The following is a 24,070-nucleotide window of genomic DNA, read 5'->3' on the forward strand; positions in this document are numbered from 1 at the left end:
TCAAAAATTGTTGTCCCCTTTAGTCACTTAGACACAAAAAGTTGGGAAAATAGGGTCCAGGTTGAAAAATACCAAAGTTACCCTTTAAATGAGATGCCAATGGTAGCTATCCTGGGTTACTTCCAGATGTGTATTGGAACCTATATCCGGAACCTGTTTAGCATCCTTGATTAAAAAATCGACCCTGACCTACTTCCCTACGCTGACAAGGATCCACCATTCATTTTTCAGCGCAGTGTATTCAGCAGAATAGATCTACCTGGTCAGATACGCAATATTTACCCTCCATCCCTTGAATTAATGGTAGAGAGGAGAAAGGCGAGCTTCAGCCTATTTCTCAGCAGGATTTTTCTGAGAAGTGGCACGCTTTTAGAAGGAACTATTCCAGGTTTCCCCCAGAAGCCTCTTGGTCTCTCTCGCCTTGAGGCTTGTGGTTCGTGACTCAATGCGTTCCAGAGAACGTCCCAGAAAAAAAACTGGCAATTGCATCTCCACTGTCCCCCTTGAACAACAGCACTCGTTCTTCTGTCCAACCGCCTCTGCAGAAACCTCATCTCAACAAACAGACCCCTCTATGTTCAGAAATCATAATGCAACCCACTGTACGCTGTTTGTTTACCTGAACCCTGGACCACGGTTCCCCAGGCACTGCCACCACCCCTACACCAAGACAGACGAGGCCTGGAAGTGATCAGGCCTTCACAACCGCCTGCTGCCACTCATTCTCTTCATCCTTCCATAACGGCCACATCCGTTTTCCATTTTACAGGGATTGATATGGTAAAACGCATAATGGGGAGGACAGGCACCAGAAAATGCAGCTCCAAGTCGATGTAGTATTCCTCACTTTCACCCCCTTTCGCTGGGAAAGAGGAAAGGAGCAGTGAAGTACCAAGTGAAGTTCTCTTTTAGGCCAAGCCATAAACATGTGTCTGTTTTTGCTTTAGTCTGGTGAGGAATAGCCTAAAGCTGTGAGCTCCAAGCGTCAGCTCCCACATGGCCATATGCAGAACAACTGTTGGGTAATCGTCCCCTTACATCTAATAGGGGGTCGGCTGCAGGCCCCGCATCTGACAATGTGGTTCATATTTGAATGCCATTAAGGTGCCACTCTAACGGGATCTCAGTACTCCGCCGACAGTAAAAAGCACTTCATTAGTGTACTTTATTTATCACATTTCAAGCAAGAAATTGATTTTGGCAGGGTGTAAGTGGGTTAAGTAAATGGAGAGCGATATGTGTTGCATTGAGAGATTGTTAACAGCCTAACAGGACTAGAGACAGTGGGCTGATGGCTGTCTGCTCTCCCTCTCCAGTGATTGATGAAAAGAGGGAGGAGAAAAGAGGGAAATCACTTTTCTCATAGCACTAGACCTGAGATTAGATCTGTCAATGGGTTTTAGTCTCCAGCCTGCACTGCTACTACATTGGATTGCACACATTGCATTTGTGCATGAAAGCTATTTACAATTGAAATATCCTTAAAATGTCATAGTGTGACATATTCTTTCTCACACTATGCCCAGCAATGCTGCCCACCAGCTGCAATCCAAGAAATAAGGCATATGCAGCCTGAAAATTTCATAATTGGCAGCAATAACTTCTTATTTCTGTTACCGTGCCTAATTATATTGATGAATGCTTTGAGACATGAATGGGGAGTCAGTCTGTGGTCTCTTTGTCTCCTGGCCAAGAGCAAGAGATAGCCAATGAAGAGCAGGAGATGTGTGAGGAGAAACCTGACCGGCCTACTGCCCAATGCTACTGGAAGCATCGCTGTTGAGAGATGATGATCGATTAAAAACTATTCTCCTCGTCTGGAGAATCAGCCTGTAGGAAACAAGCTCCCAGTGGTTTAGGTACCTTGTGGTTCTCTGGAACTCCCTGCACCAGCTATCTATTAACCAAACCCAGCCCCTAACATACACCTCTCTTTGCCCATGGCTTTTCATAGGCTCATTGTGTGGTCCTGTTTTCCATCACAAACGTTTGTTGCTAGCTTCAGCATGCATCCAGTGCCACTTATTGGCCAGACTGGGTTGTTGGTGAAACCCTTTTACAACCAGAAGTAGGAGCAGCCTTTTCCAAAGCTCCTGTAAACAGATATTCGCCTCGTACTGCTGCATCGGGGAGTTTGTGGAGGCGGTAGTGAGTCCTGTGGTGCTGTGCTAATAAAGTGATAACTACCCAGCCTCACATTCTGTTGCTTTTTTATTTGAAAGAAGAGAGAAATCAATGGAATCAATCAGTGGTCTTTTTCTGTCCGCCTGTCATGCCCTACTCAGGTTTTGACCAGAAGTCTCGATTTATAAGAGGGTCTAAGACTGCAGTTGTGAGTGTATGTCACCATCCTGTGGTTTCCAATTTAGGGCGTGTGTACGTAGTGGGGCCGTCAGCGCTCTGCGATTATGCCTGAGCTCCAGGGTTTTATGGGAATTCCTCTGGACAGCCACCTATGACTTTATGAAACACTTAAATTCGTCTAATTGAATTTCCACGTTTTGAGGTTGGTAGCTCAGGGTCTGCCTATCACCGCAAAGAGGTACCAGAGGAGCTAGTTCCCCTAAATATATGGGTGAAAGTAAAGGCTAATCCTTGTGTGTGTGTGTGTGTGTGTGTGAATGACAGAGAGTGTGAGTAAGAGAGAATTTCATATGTGCAAAAGTATTAGGTTTTCATTGGTTATTTGAGCCCTGACCAATGTTTTACACCAGTGGCAGAGATTGATGGGGTCTAAGACATCTTGGGCAGGGAGAGACCAGTAGCATTAATGGTATTTTTTATCTCATTACATCAGGATGAATGGATAGGCCTTTTAAAGTAAATGTGTTGGCTGTATAAAAATGTTTGCCATTTTCTAAGGGAGATCCAGAGTGTAATACATTACGACAAGTGGCATTCGCAAATGTCACATTCGCTGTTGTGGGATTATAGCAATATAATCATAATTTGATAATTATCTGAGAATATCTTTATCAGTGTTTTCTCCCCCAGTCAGATTGCGGGATTTGCTGGCAAACGCTTCTGAGGACGAGGAGTTCTCTATTTCTCTGGGTGTTCGGAAAGTGTTGGCTGCTCTGCTCCATCATTTATTTAATAGTGTGGCTGCAGTTTCCAGCTGGTTGGAATTTGTAGCCGGAGCCTGTTTGTTTGGAGTCTGCTCTCCTGTTGTCTCACTACATGCTGGACCACTCCGCCTAAGCACACAGGCCTCTCTAAAGTCCCTCTCTCTTACAGATAACCCTCCCTCCCAACTCAACTCGACTTCAAAAGCCACATCCGTACAGTAATATCTAAAGAATGACATAGGCAGGGGGGAGTGAGGGAACAAAAAAAATAACTACACGATAAATAAGAGGAAAGATGAAAAGCCATCAGGCAGCCCATGGCAGGTTAATTAAGTTCCTTCTTTTCCGCCGCAGGAAGGTTATATCTCCTCATCTTATCGTAGCTATGTCATAATGTGTTAAAACGCCTGCCGTTTTTCAGGTTCATTCTGTTTTTCTCTGGGTAGAGTAAAAGGAAATTGGACTGAGGCACAGAAACAAGAGAATTCTCTCCGCTTGTGGGCTTTTTTTGGCCAGCCAAGCTCAGCTCTCGCGTTTCTCCCCCTTCGTTGTGTGAATCGGCAGAGGGCAGAGACCAAGTATATTTTATGTCAGCGAGTTTAGAAAAAACTTGTTTTTCTTGTTAATTTATCAAAACCCTGTGTGCTGTCATACGGGTGTTCTGGGGTAGAGGCGTTCCATCATCTGCGCAGGCCATATTCCGCCTCAATGACATTAAACAGCTCTTGGAATAAAACAATGCTGGCCCCATCTGGTCGATAGTTGAAAAAATACCAACCATCCCGGTTCTGTGTCAGGCCTCCTCTCCAGTACGGTTCCTGCCTCCATGTGGATCTCATTACAGCCCCTTGACTCTGGCCAATCGGCAGCTTTTCATCTGACTTAACGCACAGCGGATCTGTACCGCAGACCTCTTTCAATGGCACTCATCATCCAGGAAGAGAGCCGATGTCTCTTTTCCCTAATTTGGTTTCCCTCGAGTTTATCTCGGCACAGGTCTCCTCTCTGGACGTCAGGCGGTGTAAAACCCCCTTCCATCAAATAACGTCTCACCTCATTAGGGCAGTGTCTCCCTATCACCCCTGATGTCAGCCTCCATTACTCTGCCAGGAGGAGACGATATGGGTGGGGCAATCCTCACTGTCATGTCGTCATCTCTGCCATCCAGTCACAGCTCTCTCTTTATTAATGAAGTGTCTGTGATGAGCCCAAGCCTCTTGTCCCAGAGCCCCCATAATCGTTTCACAGTTATTGGAGAAGAGGGGCTAAGTGGCTAATGAAAGCGGCTGTTAAATAAACACCAGCTCAAGTTAAAAAGGAGGCTGGGCTTTTTTCTTTTCCTTTGAAAATAATTAGAGTAAGCTGCTTGCGCAGAATCAGAATAACCTTTTGTTTGCCAAGAATATTATATGTACAGGGAATTTGACTTGTATGTTGGTGCTGAGACAAGTAACAAAAAGCACTTACTGACACATATGATACAAGAACATACAGGGCTGAACATATAGTGCAAGAATAGACTATACAGTTACATTTTCACACTATATATACACATTTAGTATCTGTATTAGCATAGACAATTGAACTGAAATTTAAACTTTTAGCCACTTATAAAATGATTAATCAGCTGTTTTTAGTTGGGAACTTGCTTCCAGTGTTGTATAGTGACAATTGTTCCAAAAAGTTCCAGTGAAAAATAAGCTTTTAACTTATTATATACTGTATTTAGATTCAGGTTGATTTACAGGGGAGGTATGTGTGCAGGTTCTTGCATCTCAACTGTTTTGATTATTGTTTAGCTCCAAGTTGTTATTCACACACCGTGACGCCAGGCGGGCATCTCTGTTAGTCTTTAGTGGACAGATTATTGTCAATAGTGTTGTCATCCCCATGGAAACGGCACATTTTAGGTTAAAACGTGTCTGAGCCAGGTCGTTGGCCTGTGTTTTTCAGAGTAATTGGGATCCTGTCCACAGAAACTGCACCATGCCTGTGCTAAGTATGCATCCAACTACAAATATAAACACAAATGCACATGCTGTAATTATATTATGTCAACGCATGTGTTTGGCTTTTATGGTGTTTGGCTCCTTTGCCGCACCACAGTTACAACAGTCACAGCGCAGCAGTTGGGAGCACACACTTCTTCTTGTGGTGGAAAAGAGTATTGCTCCTCTCCGGGGCTGTGAGAACTGGAGCTCACCTGTCAGCAGCTCTGCCATGATTCATCTCCTCCATCCCTGTTGACAAGGAAGTCTGCTCTGCTTTCTCCACCTGCCAAACTGCGTCGCTACAAAAACTGGCTACTATCATTATGATCAATGGGTCTAGCTGATGAGCAGTGCTGAGTGAGCAGTTGTTTTTATTGGTTATGGATAGGTTATCTATCATTTCACTTGACTTGGATTATTTTCTCATAATTCATGCATGCATAGCTCACAAAATTTTATCAGTCTTACATTTATTGAGCTATTGATACAAAGAGGGAAACATCAGTTTAAGCTGTAAATTATCTATTTTTTGCCATCATAAACATGAGAGCCAAATAGACCTGAGTTTTTGAGTGGGGTCTGAAAGTTGTAAATGGGTCATTTTCCATGTTAGTCCTTTAAAAATGTCTGGGGAATATGCCCATAATATATGTAATTGCAGGTTTTGGCTTGAACATTCAATTCAATTCAGCAGTGGCCTTCTTCCAGCTCATTAGAGAGTTAGAAACCACACATTCAACCTCACACTCTTTCCCTCACTCTGAATTAATGGAACAATCTGGATCCAAAACTCTTGAAGAACAATGTGCAAGGGCATGCTTTGTGAGTTGGACCAAACAATAGCTATTTGTTTCATCGCTCCACCTCTCCCTCTCCTCAATTTGATTGTTTTCCCTCAGGATTAGGGATTATGAATAATCCATTTTGCCATTTTTTATTATGAGTTTTTGGTTGTTCTTTGTTTTTTTTTTGTTTTTTTTGTTTTTCATAAAGAAATTCTCTGTGGCTGCTGTGGAGCAGAGTGACATTTCTGGATAAAGTAGAGCTTCATAACAAAGTCTACACCTAAAATGCATCAGTGTCGGGGGAAAGTAATATCAGGGGTTGCTTTCATCTTGCTGTGCAGGGATTCCATACACAGGATCTGTGGTACAATCTTGAAAGGAGGGGGATGGTATTATATGTCTCATATTAAAAGATATTACAGGCTGGTTTTTTTTTGTTTTTTTTGTTTGGCTGTTGCAAATGGCGGCTGGCCGCAGCCGGAGAGGAAGTAGAGCAAATGAATCTAATCATTGTATCATAGGCAAACAAATTAAGAGCTGTGAGTTGTTATTATTAAGCGGAGTTGGCAGGTTCAGAGTGAGGTGAACAGCTCTTGGTCTGAGGACATTATGAGCTTGGATTTGCCAGTCTAGCCTGAGATTACGTCTCCTTATCTGATTTAAAACAAATAAAGCAGCAAACACTCAGCGTGGGAGTTTGTCCACAAGTATTGCATTGCTCTCTAGGTAAAATCAAATATTGTATACATTAGATTGCTTCTGAACAAATCCGCCAAGGATTGTAAAGACCAGCCCCTGATTTTAATCAATCATCCATTATGAGAAAATCTTTCTTTGTTGGATTACGGCTGTGTTTCGATTCCAAGCGCCCCAGCCCATTGGCAGTGTAAAGAAAGTTTTAACGTCCTCAACACTATGCAGGGTCACAGTTGAACAAACCCAGATGACCAGGGAATGCTCCAGGCCCTCCAAAGTAAACCGGACACGGCCTATACTCTTCCCATACCGTGGCAGGTTTTAATTTGATACTTGGAGCCAATGGAAAAGAAAGCCAAAGAATTTTTTTTTTTCTTCATACATTGTACTGTTACGCCGGTTTCAATTTTCCGTCCCCTTCTCAAAATAATCATTTTCATGCACTACTGTAGATGTTGAACACAAGTCCTTTTGCTCATATTGTAGTTTGCTGCTTAATTTGTTTACCGTCCAATTTGTGACTCATCAGAGTCTGCAACTGGTCATGGTGAGTGTACATGTCTTAATATGTTTCTCTACTGAGACTGAGTCTTTACTATTATTTCATTTTCGCCAAAAACAATAGCACCCAACCAACTTGCAGTGTAATATAAATCACCTTGCTGTTTATTTTCATCATAGAAATCCCACCTTAACACTATATTGGCCTTTACTACTATTACGTGTGACAAACCTCAGTATGAAATGCTTATACACATGCTGTACTTTTTCACTCTGGTATTCTCATACCAGAACTTGCAGTGTGGCAATTTGTTCTTTCTGAAGCATAATGTGGACTTTGTCTTCAGCACTGGCTCTTGGTAAGCTGACCACAATCAGAGCTCTATGGTACTACAGCTCAGGCATGGTTGATCTGTCAGCTTATGACTAGGATGCCTGCTAATACTTAATATGTTCATAACCCTATCCTGATGGCTCTATCTGGCTCACAGACGCATACACACAGACACACATGAACAAACATCTACAAATCTGCAATACACCCAGACACGTATACACATGCACGCACAGTATATGCACACTTTAAAACATACAGCACACATATAATCCTTCTCCATGTGGATATGTGAAAGACCTATTGTTTTCCAAATGATACTTTTATCCTCACCAACCCAAATTCCTCCACGGAGCAGTTTGATATTGCATATTTTATCCTGGTAGAGTAGCGACGGGATCTGGCTGGAAATCCCTTTGAAGTCTGTGAAATATTGGAAGTCTGAGCTTTAATCTGGGGCGCTCTGGTTACCGTTTTGATTGGGCATGTAGTTGGTCAGTCAGTTGCACTGTTGCCCAGTAGTTGTAATGTCAGTATACTGTTACAGACTAATGTTATTCATTTTTCTGGGTTATGTTTACGCTGGATAGACAGTAGCTATGAATGATGCTGAAAGTAGTTAACCGTGTTATTTGTCAAATGCTAAATTTTGCTATTTTTATGCGCAGTCAAAAAGTAGTAAGAAATAGTGAGCCATATCAGTTGTTTTCTCCCTCTTTGTTTCTGGTCATTGTCTCAGTCACATCTTTAGCTTGCTACAATAGACAAGCCATAAATAAACAGGCATGTGGATAAGTAGCTCTCATCCTCCATCACCTTGAGAGTAACAAATTTGAAAGTCCTTGGTTACTCGGAGAGATGAGGAGGAATGCGTGCGGTGTGCCAGCCCAGGCTTTCCCTCTGACCTCTGATCCCTTGGTAATACTAATACAAAACCTCAGTCGTAAAGCCATCCATAAAATAAAGAGGAAAAGAAAAGAAAACAATATGCCCATTCAGAAGGAGTGGAGGGCAGTTAGAGAGGAATTGTGGCTAGCTCGAGGCCAGGATAGGCACCTGCCCACAAACCGTATATTCATCCTTCTCCTTGGCATACTATTTTCCTAGAGGCCTTGTGGAAACACGACACAGGTTTAAAAAAAGATTTCCCTTGTAAAATACCGCAACACTTTTATTCCAAATAATAAAATGACTGTGATCAGACTCTGGCTAAAATTAAAATAATGTTTTAATGGTTATATTTGGCAGTGTTTTTGAAAGGCATACTACAACTAGGGCAAAGTTTGTTGTGTTTACTGAGAAACACTTTCCTCCATTAATATATCTTTCCATGCTAAGGAGGAGACATTAGACCTGAGCCGGGCTCAGACTACCCTCCCGTTCCCTCCAGTCACCCATCACACATCCTGTGCCCTTGGCTGTTTGGCTCCATTTGCCGCTCAGACCACGAAAGTTTGTGGCTTCCCTCAAGAACAAGCTCCGTATGCTTTGAATTTGAAACTACAAAGTACAGCATTAGCATATTCTCCTAGGTCTGCCTCATCCGAGCAGACCAGGAGTGCCTGTGAGAGCTGCCTGTGGCTCAGCATGGAGGATTGATGATGGTCCTGCATGCCAATACTGCTAACAGGAAGTTGACCTCAGTGTTGTGACTTCACCAGCAGGGTCAGTCTGGGTGTCGGGTTACTTTGCTGTAATAGCTTGGCTCTAGTGTTACAGTGGCGAGGGTCATTAGCCCTCAGGGGCAGAGCGAGAGGGGCTGACCGGCTCTTCCAATAGGTGTCACTGTAGCACACCGGTCTCGTCGGTCTCCTCCACTGACCGGCCCATACACAGACCAAATAAGCCCATTATGAAGGAATCTCATCAGGGCTGTAGGAATGGCAGTCCCCACCTCCGACCCTCCCTGCAGTGATTGGGGTCAGTGGGGAACAACATTGGTCCCTTGTCACCGGTGGTCTCCCTAACTAAATTTCCCATTCATCTCACACAGGCTTTCCCGCAATTATGTAAATCTGTTGACTGAATTTGGCGGCTATACGATACTCAATAAAGTGTAACAACAAGTAATGCGACGGAAGAATCTGGTTTGAATTAGGGCTGCATTTTGATCTGACTCGGGCGCAGTGGTGAATACAGCACACCTGTGTTACATTACCACAGTGCAGAGGAGAAAGAGAGGAGGACAGGGAGAGACAGAGGAGAGAGAGAGAGCAGAATGGTAAATGAAGTGGAGGAACTCAGACTATGTAATATTAAGAGCAGTTTTATTATATGCTTGTTTGAAATGGCAACAAAGACGGGAAATACAAAGAATATTAGATTTCACCTGTTAGAGAAGTGCTTAGAAACAGAGTATGTGCTGTGAAGCCAGGTAATGTCCATGGCCAGCTGAGTCTGAGGTTTGCTTTGGTTCCCAAATGTCAATAACTTAGTCAAACACCATAATCTTAAACACACTGCTCCAGTATCTAATATCTAATCTTGTAGAGGTGTGGATATGTTTATAAAAGTGAAAGGCTCACTGGGCTTTATACCCTGCAGATCTTGAGCGGAGTCTGAAAACCAATTAAAGTTAAAGGTGCAAAGATTTTTACTGTCCCATAGCACAAAATTACCAACGACCAATAATTACTTTACATGGTGCTGAGATTTCTGGCTTAGATTACTTAATGCCCCTTTAACTATGGCTACTTTTAAATATATACCTGTATAATTGAGTTTTATCACACCACTGGTGGACAGCACCCACTTTATCTATCCCCAACAACTTCAGCTCCATCCTTTTTTTTCTTTGTCCAAAAATTTGAATTGAAATGGATCTACGCTGTAGCTCCCAATGTCTACAAAGAACATTTGAAACGACGTCACATACTGAACTCTTGAGTACGTAGTGTTATGTGCCATTGTAGCAATGATTATAGCTGCTCTTGTGTTGAATGCTTACTTTGTTGGTCGCTGCAAGGAAATAGTCTTTTCACTTGGCGTCTCCAAGGCTTGAGCTCAGGTCCCGCAGTTGGAGGATGGCCTCTCTAATCATCAAAGGTCTCTCTAACCGCTACCCAACCACCCCACCACCTTATCGTGCCGATGTGGGTTTAGTTTTGCCATTTCTGCCCATGCATTGAGTCTGAGTAGGTAATGAATGTGAAATTGTATTGGAGTCAACGGGAACTGTGAGGTAACTACAATTTAATGCAAAACGAATGACTAATGTAGCTAGGTGGGAGCTGTAAACAGTATGTTTTAATGTTACGAGAAACATGAACATGAGGAAATGAAGAAATAAATTTTAAAAGTCGAGTATGATTGTGTATGCCATTTGTCAGACGCAGCAGGGATTCTTCACACTCCAAATATGTGGGAAGACAATTTGTGTGGTAAGCAAACGCTTGCGGTGTTTACGAACCCGGCTTCTCGGTTTGGCTCCGAGACCCGATGATGATGACCGTGGCATTTTCTTCAAGGCCAAAGAAATGCTCAGAGATTCATGGAAGTGAGTTTCTGGAGTGAACAAATTATATGACCATAGCCAGACTCATGCAACATTTCAGTCCTGCTCTGTATATTTACTGAGACACATGAAAGGCTCCAGTGATTAATCAAGTTGGATTTCATATCCCACGCTGTACCGCATGATTGTTGAGGTTCCGAGGCTCGATTGCCCCATAAAGTGTTAGCTTTGACCTGTCATTGACCGATTCAAAGCTGGTAATGGAAAATCTAAAGATACAAGACGGTGAATAACTAGAAATTATAGTTGTAAATCAAATGAAAATAATTTTCAGTGCCCCACAATTACCGTAAAGATCGTGGATATTTTTTCTATAATGAACTCAGTGTATACAGTAGTTCCAGAAATCTCAACCAGTCCTTTAAGCGTTTGATTTGGTTCTGGGTAGAAAAGATTATCCTTCCATTCATGCTTTCACTTGATGTCACAGCTCCCATCTGCAGCCATTTTGTCTCGGCCATTTTGCTTCCATCCTGGTGAACATTTCTGTATAATTCATTTAGCGGATGAGTGCAGGCTAGACAGAGCGAGTTTCATTATTTGCTCAGGATCGGCCAGATGGGTGCAATCATGAAAGCGCCATACTGTAGCAAACATTAACCACCATTTCAAATCCACCGGTGAGCTAGCAAAGGCTTCTCAAAGAGGGAATTCTGCTAGACATGAATACACAAAGTAGTGGGAAAAACTGGCGAAGGCACAATACATGAATAAACATATGAGGACCATAAAGTACAAGCTTCCTAATAAGTCATTTGAAGGAAGATGCTTTTTACAGAGACTTCTATAATAACTTCTCTAGAGCCAAATATACATGTTAACAACAGGCAATATGGCCAGACGTATTCCTTTTATACCACAACCAGCATGGGTGCATTAGAGCTCACTGATCATGTGGTTGTGTGGTTCCGGGAAGTGTTTTTTGTTTTGTTTTTTTTTCCCTCCAATTTTCACCCCCTGCTACAACATTATTGTTTTGGCTAGATTTGCATAAATCTGTCATGTGTACTAACTGTCTAGTAATGGATAGGTAAATGTTTCAGTATGTCACTGCATTGGCAAGGTTTTTAACCTTTGTGTTGAGAAATAATGGTTTTGCAATCGGTTCCTGGCGTTTCTATAACAAATGAGCAGCCATGAGCCAAACTAATTGCTGCCTTTTTGCACATTCTTTTGTTCCAAGTAAACAAGGAGGCTTTGTGTGAGGGAGCACTACTTTACTTCTCCATGAAACTTGAAAGTCATGAGTCAAAACCAAATTTGTTAATTATCCTGAAGCGCCCTCTGGTTGGTTAGTGGTTTAGTAATCTCACAAGTCAGATTTTAATATTACCATTTTAAGTAGAATCTTTTTTTTTTTAGTTACTGAGAATGGCGGTTTAGCTTATTTATATCTTATTTGTATCTCCTAATTTTAGCAACATGTTTGGCATGTATGACTCTTTCGTTGAAATACTGTATATATTTTTTCTTTTAGAATGCAGTTACAAGTCATTTGTCCCTCTGTTGCCTGGTAAATTTCAGGCACATTTGAATGTAAAGAGCTACATGGAACCCAGCCTGTGGTGAAATTGTGTTTTTCTTTTTTTTTTTTCCCATTGCTTGTAGCCACAACCACATAGCAAGGGGGCACGCTACTTGAAGCTTAATGTTGTCAGAGGCTGTTAGCCTATCAAATAATAATAATAGTTTGCTATTAATAATTTTTTTTTATCATAACAATAGTGACAATGCAAACAAGATGACTTGACCAGTTGTGAAAGTGCATGGCCGTGGTACCAGTGCTGGGTTTTCACGTTCTGGCTAACCTGCAAAGTCAAAAATTGCTTTGTCCTCAGACATCAATGACCGTGTTTTCTTCCCTATTTTCAAAGTAAGGGTTAAGCATATTTTTGTGATATGGTAAGGTTTGGCGTATAATCAATATTTAACATGAAAATGATGGGTTCTGGCTTTGCAGCTTGGCCACAGAGTGACAACGCCAATGCTGTAATTCGTTTGGATGAGCCAAACTGTTTATTGAAACGTCAAAACAGTAGATCAGAAAGTAAGCTCAGTGTATATAAATAGATTGTTTTTAAAGTGTGACCCGTATCAGCCCACTGAGGTGATTGAGCTGTTTATGTCCTCAGAACTGGACTCAACCTTCCAATAGTTTGCCCACAATAGATCTGTTGGCGGGCAGAACAGAAGCCGTCGATCAAAAGGTCCTGAACTTTTGTTACGTGTGGCTTGCAGTGCCGTAGACAAGACCTTATAAAATAATCAGATGGAGCTGCTGCTGGCCAGTTTTATTGTATGTTTCACTTGAAACCACATGTCATAACCTTTGAGGAATGGCCCATAAATCCCCTGTGTGGATGCAAAATGTTTTCCAAACAGAGACGGATGTCACATGAGCCAAAAGAAATGATGACATGGTGATTTTACAGAGGAGAGAACCACAATTTTTCCTAATGCTTCAGCTTTACTAGCGTAATGTGCTTTTTTTTTAATGTGTAGTAAGAGCGTACTTTCTGTTTTAATAAACTGTTTATTCTGTTCTGGCCAGTGCAGTGTGGCCAGTTGTCTGGCTGCAGGTCAGTGAGATACTGTAAGCTTTGGCTCAGTAATCAACAGCACAGCATACGGACATGATACCACAGTTCATAGCAGGTATCTGTAGATATAATAGAAGCAGCAGACACTCTTCAATAAGACTGTAATGAATTCATCCATACTTTGACTTTCTAGTTTTGTCTGATCATATTTTGTTTGTACCTGATAGTTTGCTACATCATGGCTTTTTTGGTTTTACCACTGTCAGGTCTCATGAAAGTATTAGTCTTTTCAGGTTATGTTTTTTTTTTGACTGGTGTGTATGCTGTTCATGACTCAATCAGCTTAATCCAAAGAGACAGAGCCCTGAAATATTGTCAGTGGCAGGCTGCTCCCATAGCTCAACTTCTCTACACATGAGGCCTATGTATGGAGACTCATGTCTGCACAACCACATGGTCTTGGCTGGAGTCTCCATACTGTGGATTTACCAGAGGGATGGTGGAGGGAGGAACACCTGGACAGCCCCCTGTACAACAAGCTGTCATAGGACCTAATGAGCCCCCTGATTATCCTCCCTAGGGAGTCGGTAAGACCTATGCACTCTGTAAAATACCATTTCTATTTTTACCCAAGTGGACAAACGCACTCTGATTATAAATCGCTAGGTAATTGTGCGTGATGCAGGTCAGACATGCACAGGATACTCCAGAGTTTGATTTGGAGAGTTTTGACCCCCTTGACACACGAAATGCAATGCTCTTGATGAAATATCCTGCGTCCCACATTTCCTCTGCTTCCCATCTCCAATGAACACGGAGGACCACCTTAACGTCCACCGGCTGAACTGTTGTGATGTCCGCGCTGACAAGCAGTTCTTCCAGTGATCTCACGGCATAAAAGGGGGGAGAGGAGCGCCTCGTTACCTGGGCCACCCTCCTACACCGCGTCATCAGCAATCAACCTCAAAATGCTCAGCCGCCCGCCCACATTCGCGGTCTGATCTGAGGGTGATTAGTAGTGACAAATTCAGGGAAACAGTAATACGTGGCATAAGCCGAGCTGTGTTTGTTTAGCCGCTCTACAGAGCTCAGCGAAAACAAACAGGTTTTTGCCAAATGATGGGTGGCATGTACTGTAAACTGACTGGTTCCCACTGGCTCTCGTCAGCTTCACTGTGTTTATGTGCGGTCAAGGCTCCAGTGGATTGGCAGGCTAGAGCTGTATACAGTGTTGCATTCTTCTGGCTCTTACTTTATCTGTGTGATGGATGAAGATGCATCCCCGGCTTCTCAGTCATGGCGAGTCAGTTGCACACATCCTCTACCCTCACACACACCCATACCCAGCCTCGCAGTCATATCGACAGATTCCCCAGTACAAACGCTCCAAAGACCCGAGTAGGTTTTGTTGAATAGGTAAACAGGGTAGGGAGTGGCCAGACACAAAGGTGTGAGCAGCGACGAGGAGCCCCGGCCGGATCCATTTCAGTATGTCATCATGTGAAAGAGCCCCGGTGGGTGCGCCCCCCTCCCCTCCGACTAGGTCCTCTCGCCTTACAGCCGCCCTCAATGGGCCCGGGGAATTTCTCACCACGATCTGGTTAGCCCCATTACAAAGAGCCCCGTGGCCAGGTTGAAAGCAGACTTCCATACCGTATACACAAGCACGCAAAGGACTCCGCCAGCATTCAACACGAGGATGTATAGGAGGGAAATGGGAAATGACAAGCTGTCTCAAGTGGACTTATTTTGAGCAATTTGTATGATCTGGGTTGGAGTTGTTGACATAGAAACATTGGGAGATTGTTATTGATGCGTGTTTTTGCGTAATTCTCCAAGATACTCATTTTACACTCTTGTGCACTCCAAAATTTTCAGATCATACACCAATTTTGGTTGATTTCTGTTGTGCACAACAGAAATCAATCCAGTGTGTCAGTTACAACACATTCCCAAACAACTGATTGGGTTTAGACGCCAAAACCTAGAGCCTCCCACTGAGCTGTTTGTTTCCATCTTACATTCTTACATTTTACGCTTTCTGAGCGCCTGCAATTGGAAATGACATCCAGCTTCATGTCATTAAGCTGTCTCACACATTTCATCCTCTGTTACGACTTTCTCCATTCTGTTTTCCTCCAGATTACACAGCCAGCTCATTGATGTTTTTCTGTTTGTCTCAAGCGGGGAAGGAGGGGAAGGGGGGGAAGGGGTTGATGTTTGCATATTCAACAGCCAAGCACCAGGATATAATCCTTCCCAGGACTAAGGCCATGAGCAACACACTCATAGCGCTGCCACACACATATACACACACTCACAGTGTACTCTGAGAAGCAACTTAATGCGGCTTCCACCAGGGAGGCCAGACCAGTTTATGAATATTGATAGAGTCTGGCTGGCTGAGCGCTGGGTCAGCTGTGGGGCTTCTGCATCCAGTCCTCCAAACAGTCTGGATGTGTTTAACACACCTCATTACAAAGACAGTGTGAAGCAGCCACACAGCCCAGTCCCAGTGCTGGTGACCGTGCGCTGCTGCCAACCAGACACTTAGCTCAAGTGTTGTTGGTGCCCACTGGCAGAGATTTGGCAAAAGCCTGGGCGAGCACGCACGCAGGTGGAATTGTTAGGGCTTAAGAGAAAAGAAAGAGCCAAGATCCAAGCTGCTTTGTTGCCATGTTGGAGACATACATGGTACCCTGGGCCAGCTGCGGTCCTTTCAGTACCTCTCATCATCCACACATGTGCCTCCCAGGAACGTCCTCTTCTCTTAATGCCCCAGAACAAGCTCCACAATAATGCAGTGTACTCAGAGCGAGCCAGTGATGTCACCCCTCACTCTGTTGTCTTCACCCATATCCAGTTTCTGTGTGCTGCACGCTTGGCAAGGTTTCAGCACAGGAAAACAATAGCAGGCACACACACAAATACACACTTATGGCCTCTCTTTCTCACTCACACACACACACACACACACACTCACACACACAGGCGTGTAATATGACAAAGAGCTTCCATCACACAAGCAGTGCAGTTATCACACGCACTTCAGAGCTCAGACCAATTCACCAACTTAAGTCTTGGGATTATAAGTCAACGTTTTGTTAAGCCTCGCAACTTCGCTCGAGTGTCACACAAAGCATACAGTATGTCCAACAAACGTAGTTTACCTTTGCTGAAGCCATAATATTTATTCTATGCTTATTTCTGATTCATATCTAGACCGTAACCTGTTGAGATTTCCACGAGATTGATCCTTTTTTCACATTCTGGCACAGAACATTCAAGGCCCCCTGCCCAACGTTGCTATGCGCTTTCTGTTTCTAAACTGGTGGTGTTATTGATCTTGGCCCACCATTTCAAACCCTATTCCGTTCAGCCGGGCCTGTGGACAGCGCTGCACCGTCATTCGGTCAGACCCCGAGGTTTACTCTGAGCCATGAATGGATCTCTGTGTTGTTCTCGTAGGTTTTGGACCATTTCATCACCAGTGGGGATTTGAGGCGACACCCCTGTCTGACTCCCTCAGTCTGAGCTGCTTTTGATAAAAGCGCTACTCTGATACTGTCGTGACTGTTGTTTCTATGGCTCCACTAACAGGCAGGGACCTTTTGAGGCCAGAACACACACACACACACGTGCCCACACACACACACACACACACACACACACATGCTGGAACATAAAAACACTCTGATGCAGACATGTGAACACTATGGTACATGACACACACATTCATACCGTACAGTGCACACATTATTCTGGCAGCTGTTCAGACAGACTGGGATTAAAGCCGTTTTGTTACCGGGCTGAGGAGAGATCTGAGAGTCACGTACACACACATACACACACACACACACACATGTGGCCTCTGTGTGCTCTGGCAGTGGCTGCACGGCCCCTTGTGTTAATGCCTATATGCCACTCCTCATGCCATTAATCAAGCTTTACAAGAACCACTATGTACTGCACCAGGGTCCTGACAGAATATTACAGCGGTGGCCGCAAGAAAACGGGCGGGGGTGGACGTGCTGCGATGACTGCTGATACCCAGAAAACCATTTGTCTCCCTCTTAAACTGTAAACAAAAACAAGGAAATGTGTGACCTTTGGCCTCTGAGGCTCAAACATTTATTTCTCTGTAATTCCTCCATTATCGTGCCTCTCACCCCATTATGTCTTCATATTATGTGTATGAGTTAGTAGCATGTTATCCTGGGTGAGAGGTGTGTCGGTGGGCGCACTGTGTCCCTCTTAATCACAATCACATGCACTTCATCACTTGCCCGGAAGGTGGGACTGTGTGTGTGTACGTGTGTGTGTGTTTGTGTGTGTGTGTGTGTGAAAAGAAGAATGGTTGCCGTGGTGCCAGAGTGGAAAGAAAACAGATGTCAGCTGGTGCAGGCAGTATGTGTGACAGAAGGGCCTGGGAGATATACGCTGGACGTGAGGCATGATGCGCCTCTGCTGTTCGGTAATATAGGTTAAATAAACTCTCCAGGACACGGGTTGGCTTGCTATGACATTGCTCAACTGTCGGCGAGATATTTCTGGCGCCGGAGCTGGAGTTTCGTGGAGGCCTTGTTGATTTTTTTTCAGTGGATTTGATTCTATCATCATGAAATAAAGCACTGTGGTGCGAGGGAGGGAGTGTTAGACGCCAAATTTAGAAGTGGGTCTACTGAAAAGAGAGGGAGAGCAAATGGGAGAGCAAGTAATAGTTTCATAGCGTGCTCTTTATTCGCCCCATTTCGTCCAGATGTTCAAGCAGCGAGTTTGGTTTTTCTTGCCACCCGCATCTCATCCCCTGTCTTTCCACACACCTTACATATTAGCACACGCGCCTGTTATCAGGGAAAAATGCCCATTGTGTGTCCAAATGAATAATAGTGTGATGGAGAGAGTAGAATTATTTCATGGTGAAAGAATGTCGGCTTCAGTCCTCCGGTGCTGTAGGTGGTATTCCTTTCTTCTCCAAAGGATGTCCAAAAATGGAGACTGTGCATATGTATCTAAACGATACAGCGCTGTGCCACTACACGCTGTGTATGGTTCAGCACCATGCGGCAGGTTGTTAGAGTTTAACGTTATGTGTTCCCTTCTCTTCCAGCTGAGATACCAACATGGCTTGTCCACCCCGGACCTGCGGCAAACATTACCCAACCTGAAGAACTTCCTGGAGCACGGCCTGCTGGTCCGATGGTAAGTGTCATGGCAACCGTTCACTTTAGGAATGGAAGGAGTGAGAAAGACAGTTTAGACCACAAATATTCCTCCAAACGTCATTGTCAGATTGAGCCAATATCTGTGAAACTAACCTACTTTGAAAATTGGTTTTGCTTTGATAGACCAGGTTTTGACTAATTGATCATTTCATTGATTATTTTCATTGCTTTATGTTATTATGCAACAATTAATTTGATTATGTATTAACTTCTATCATTGCCTAAACTTTCAAATTATTGCCAAAGGTTGCAATTGTTAGAAGTATGACTAGGTTTTCAAAGTGAAATTGAGCTATTGTGCTGACATCACTCTGACACAGCACCACAGTGACTGAAATCGTATGGACTCTACCACCATGGCACATTATTTGTACTTCCACATGAAAAAAAAAATGGTCGTTGATGAGATTTGCAGCAGCCACTTTGTCCCAGTGGGTGGAATGCTTAGATCTCTCTCTCTCTCTCTCTCTCCTTCTACAGTCTTATGGCCTGTAAGTAACCCTTCACTTAAACCTGAGAGTTAGTCTGCGTCAGACTTCAGTTCCACTGCCCTATAAAAGAGAAAGCCGTCTTTGATCTCCACTCCTCTCCCAGGGTCAGCAAAGGGGAAAATGTGTATTACACACATTAATTGAATAATCTTTTGTTTTGAAAGGAAAGAAGCCATGAAAAGCCCGAACCCTCAAATCAGCCCTTCATACCCGCTCCTACCCCCAATTGGAAGTGGAAGGGCCCAAAGATAGATTAGATGAAAGCATGGGCCCGCGAACCCTGGGGCTACCGCTGTGTGTGTGTGTGTGTGTGTGTGTGTGTGTGTGTGTGTGTGTGTGTGTGAGTGTGGAGGGAAGTAAAAAAGTGGAGGTTGAAGTGCAACAATTGTACGGCTGCTCGCAGCAGCCACGCTCCTGGTAGACAACGAGACCACAGGGACGGGAACAAAAGCCGCTCTGTGTTGACTCATGAGTCGTCGACTGAGAATCATGAAACTGCCCGTCTCCTTCTGCTGAACTGGCTGCACTGAGCTACAGGCACATGTGTATCTATTGCATCTATTACTTTTAACTATCTACATGTGATTATATTTTGGCTCAGGGAGCAAACTGATGACACACAGTCACACTCGCATACTATAAAAGAGCTCTTTTGAACTCTGCTTTACACATGGCTCTAGAGCATCAAGCATAACTCCGGACATTTTTGACCTGGACCTTATTTTCTCATCTTCTGTCATCATACCAATCGATATCGACCAAAATCTTGTTAATTACTTCGCTATCGACCTACTTGCGTCTTTCTTGCCTGAGTGTCCTGTCCTCCAATACAGTCCAAATGGGCCAGTGGACACTGAAAAGTATCTAAAGTCATGCCTTTATTGTAGATGGATTCTTTATTGTACAGTTGTGGTGCTACCTTGGTTATTGCTTTAGCACTTATTTACTCTTTGCTGGCCAACTGCAGCGGCCTGTCTATATGCACCGCTGTGTAAAGTACAAAATACAAGGAAGTCGTCACGTCATGGATAAACTAAAAATTAAATATTACATATCTCGTTACAGCAGGGGTTGTCAATATGTTTAGGTTAATTTGTCATTTATGTATTTATTGAGTGTCCCTATAGGACTGTGTTGGACAGCAGCACACCCAGGCAAGCAAGATGTAAATAGCTTTATAGGGAGGCAGTTGACGAGATTTGTGTCAGAATCGACCGGGATGATGAAAAGTGATGAGATGAAATACGGTCCAGGTGAAAAATGACCAGATATACTTGTGTTGTACAGGTGGTATCGGCTTGGCCACCTCTCGTCACAAGACCCCGCACACTGCAGCTCCCCCTCTGACCTGCGTACACACATTCACGCTACACACTTTTTTTATTGCTCTTTCTCCTCCCCATATCAGTTCCCATCCTCCCATTGCACTTGCTTGAAAAAGCCTAAATTCAGATACTGTTTCCAGCACGAGGGCCAAACTTATGAAATATGGATGTATAAAAATGCTGTATGGCAGCTGCAGGGAGTTAACCCATAGACTATGAGAGAGGCGCTGATATCCACTTCCTCTATCCCTCCTTGCCACCTCTTTCTTCCTCCACCCATCCAAACAGGGATGATGTGATGAAGGATATGGCCAAGGGAACCATTTCCAAATATGTTCTGGAAATGGTTCCCCCCTCCATATAGAACTAATGCAGCATGCGTCCAATCTGCACAGAAGGCCTTTCCCAAAGCGCAAAGATCCATAGCATGGGAACGTAACGGGTTCATCTAGGACATTTTATACAGACTGGATGGAAAGACTGAGTAAAGGCAGAGCATGTGTGAGAATCCAATATATACTTAAAAGTTCGTAAGGTGTGCGTAGACTTGGTTATGTCATTTGTGTAGAGTGGGCTGTATGGTGGTTGACTGGCTGACGCCTGATCATATCTTTGTACATTTCCAAACAGCGGCGTCTCAGGAACTCATTGTCATAACATATGTAGCACCAATGAAAAATGGGCAGTATTGAGGTTTTTTCTGGGGGGGGGGGGGGCCTCGCTGAAGGACAAGACAGAGGACAAATGGTGAATCTATTACCAAGGGAGGGAGACAGAGACAGTACCAGAAACCAATACTTTGTAAACGGAACAGACCGCTGAGATCAAAACAAACGCGTTCAACATGCTCCCATTTGCCGCTCCATATCCGCGGAGGGCCTGGCAGAGGTTCACAGGGCCCTAATCCCTCCCCGGTGCCTGGAAGCAGGGCTGCTCACACAGGGGGAGGCAAGGTGTGGTAGAGCGGCCGGCCTGGCTGATTCAACACAGCCATGTTCCTGCTGGCACAACACGCTGCGCCTGGAGGATGCAAACTCCTCCCCAAAGAAGCCATAGTGAGAGAAAAGTTATCGAAACCACATAAAATCATAAGTTTGTGTCTGTCTTGATGGTAGTCCTCTTTGTCACTTGTGTAGACAAGGGCTTGTGATATTTAGACAGGTGCAGTCTAATCAGTGACAGAGTACAGAAGTACTTACGCCTGAAATAAGCATTTACAAGGCACACTAAGCTTAGCGGGTGCCTTGAGGAATGAAGGATGATAATTAGGAAGAATAAATCAAGTGTAATTCCTTTTTCCATTCACTGAGTTTCAGTCTAGTTGGAGATAAAACTGCAATTTCCAAATGTTTTTTTTCTTCTGTCTCCCACAATGAAAGGAGAGGGACTATGGATCGCCCCTGGTCCATCTATCCATCACACACAATATCTCAGATGCCATTGATGAGGTTTTGATGAAACTTCGGGGAATGATGTGTCATTTCTCCATTGCAGCGTTTTTCAGAATTACACTGATTGGCTTAATGGGAGGCGCTACAACGTTTGTTTAATTGTCAGTGTCTTGGACACCGCTTATCGAATTTTTTAATGAAACTTAAGGGAATGATGCATCTCATTGCACTGATTGGCCTTAGGGAGGCATTACAATGTTACAATGACTTGTTACTGATTGGTCCAAGTGGTGCCTCGTCATTCGTGGGGGACGACATGTTTACTTTTTTGTAAAACAATCATATTAACCAAATTTTGAGTTTCACTTTTCTAATAGAAGTTTTTATAACATGATAGTTTCAATTTTTTGGGAAAAAAACAAACGGATCAGGCCTATAAGATGTTTAAAATATAAGTGGTGTGACATTCTGCTTATGTTGTGAATTACCTCATATAAGAAACTTGTAAAAAGTAATGTTGCAGATGTTATTTGAACTTGTCCATGCAACCATAAATATAGATTGGAATCCAGTGATGTTTTACAGCTGATAGTTATTCCAGTGAGAATGAATGTCCATGCCAGAATCTCACACAGAGATATCAGTGTCCAGTTTACCCCAAAGAGCTCTGCTAACATTCTACACTGCTCAGCATGGACGGTACACAGGAATAAACCTTTTGACACTACTGTTCACTCTCTCAGCTGTGGCAGGCAGCCTGCCCAATATTCTGCAGACAAAGCATAACTAAATATATATAGCCTGTAGCGTGCAGAATGATTATTTTTCAGATATGTTTTGTGAATTAAGTCAGTTTCCCTCAAATGAAAATTTTGCAAGTCATGATGATGATAGCACCCCCCCCACACACACACACACACACACACACACACACACTCACAAATGGTCTACCTGTGATTAAACAGATTTTCAGTCCATGTGCATTACAAACGTCAACATACCAAAGGTATTTTACTTCTTATTTACCTCTACATCTACTGTTCTTCCCCTAATATGCTGATGGCTTTTTAGCTTGAGATAAGTATACAAACTGTCAAAACTACCATAGGTGAAATTGGTACACATGGTTTAGCTCCCCATTAACTGCCAGACAAACTTAAAAAAATTGTAGGCATCCATAATCTTAAATGGATGGGTGGTGTCATGGGTGACACACTGTGTTTTAAATTTTGGGCAAAATCATTATCATTATAATAAAAATGAAGCCTTTAACATACATTTATATTTAACATAATATGACCAAGAATTCCGAACTATGTTGCCTCTGCGATTCCCATTCATATAATTTGTGGGGCTGAATTTAACGGATGACCAAAAAAGGTTAGGTACTAAAAGGCACCCAAATATGTACATGTACATATACACATGTGCAGACCTACACACCCCAATTTATAATCACAGTGTGCACAGGTGTGTGTGTGTGTGTAGGCGCACATAGTTTTTTTCCCTAAGGGACAAGGCAGTGATGTGCCTCAAGCGTAAATTTGGAAGAAGGATCCCATGTCTGTAAATCAGACTTTTCTGCAAAGAGCGCAGCAGAGTCCTATAAGTAACTCCTGCTAGGCTCCATTTATTACTAATAGTAATACTATGGAAACTGTCAAGCAGAAATAGTCCCATTTTATATTTGGTACATTAGCATCTTAGATTATTATATCAATATTTCTATGTCATAAAAACAACCACATGCGAGGGTGTTTATATTGTCAACTTGTTGAATGTGTTACACATGCTGTGCAGTTGTGATTTCCATATAACAGAAATACTCCCTATCTTCAAAGGCCAGACAGTCGAGCAGCCTTGCCCTATTAAAACAAAAAGAAAATTCAGTTTCCCCCGTAGTGCATATCACATTTTTAGTAATGTTTGCTTTAGTAGTTCCACGGGGATTTCCCTTACCACATCAAAAGACCAAATCTTATCTGCTATTGTTGGTTTTGGCCCAGAATCGTGGCATCTTAGCAGGATTTGGATATGAACAGGGGCATGTTGTGAAGCCTGTCGGGGGATTAGACAGTGGAAAGGTTTGGCTTACTGAATTCCCGGGTCTGCCTGAAATATGCCAGGTTTGACATCAGCAGCGGAAAAGAAGAGAGCGGGAGAAACCCTTTAGAGGAGTGAACCTATTTCTGGTTTGGCATGCCAGGTT

The 24,070-nt window shown here is 43.3% G+C and overlaps 1 protein-coding gene across 1 annotated transcript in view; it reads left to right on the forward strand.

Annotated features, from left to right (window-relative positions):
- The window catches only part of uvrag (UV radiation resistance associated gene), an 86,493-nt gene that overhangs the window by 55,754 nt on the left and 6,669 nt on the right, over positions 1-24,070 (forward strand). Inside the window, exon 14 of the mRNA XM_071898350.2 lies at positions 18,540-18,631. Coding sequence (XP_071754451.1) covers positions 18,540-18,631 — 92 coding nt within the window. The remainder of the gene's footprint in view (positions 1-18,539; positions 18,632-24,070) is intronic.

Source organism: Centroberyx gerrardi, chromosome 11, assembly GCF_048128805.1.
Source record: "Centroberyx gerrardi isolate f3 chromosome 11, fCenGer3.hap1.cur.20231027, whole genome shotgun sequence".
NCBI lineage: Eukaryota > Metazoa > Chordata > Actinopteri > Beryciformes > Berycidae > Centroberyx > Centroberyx gerrardi.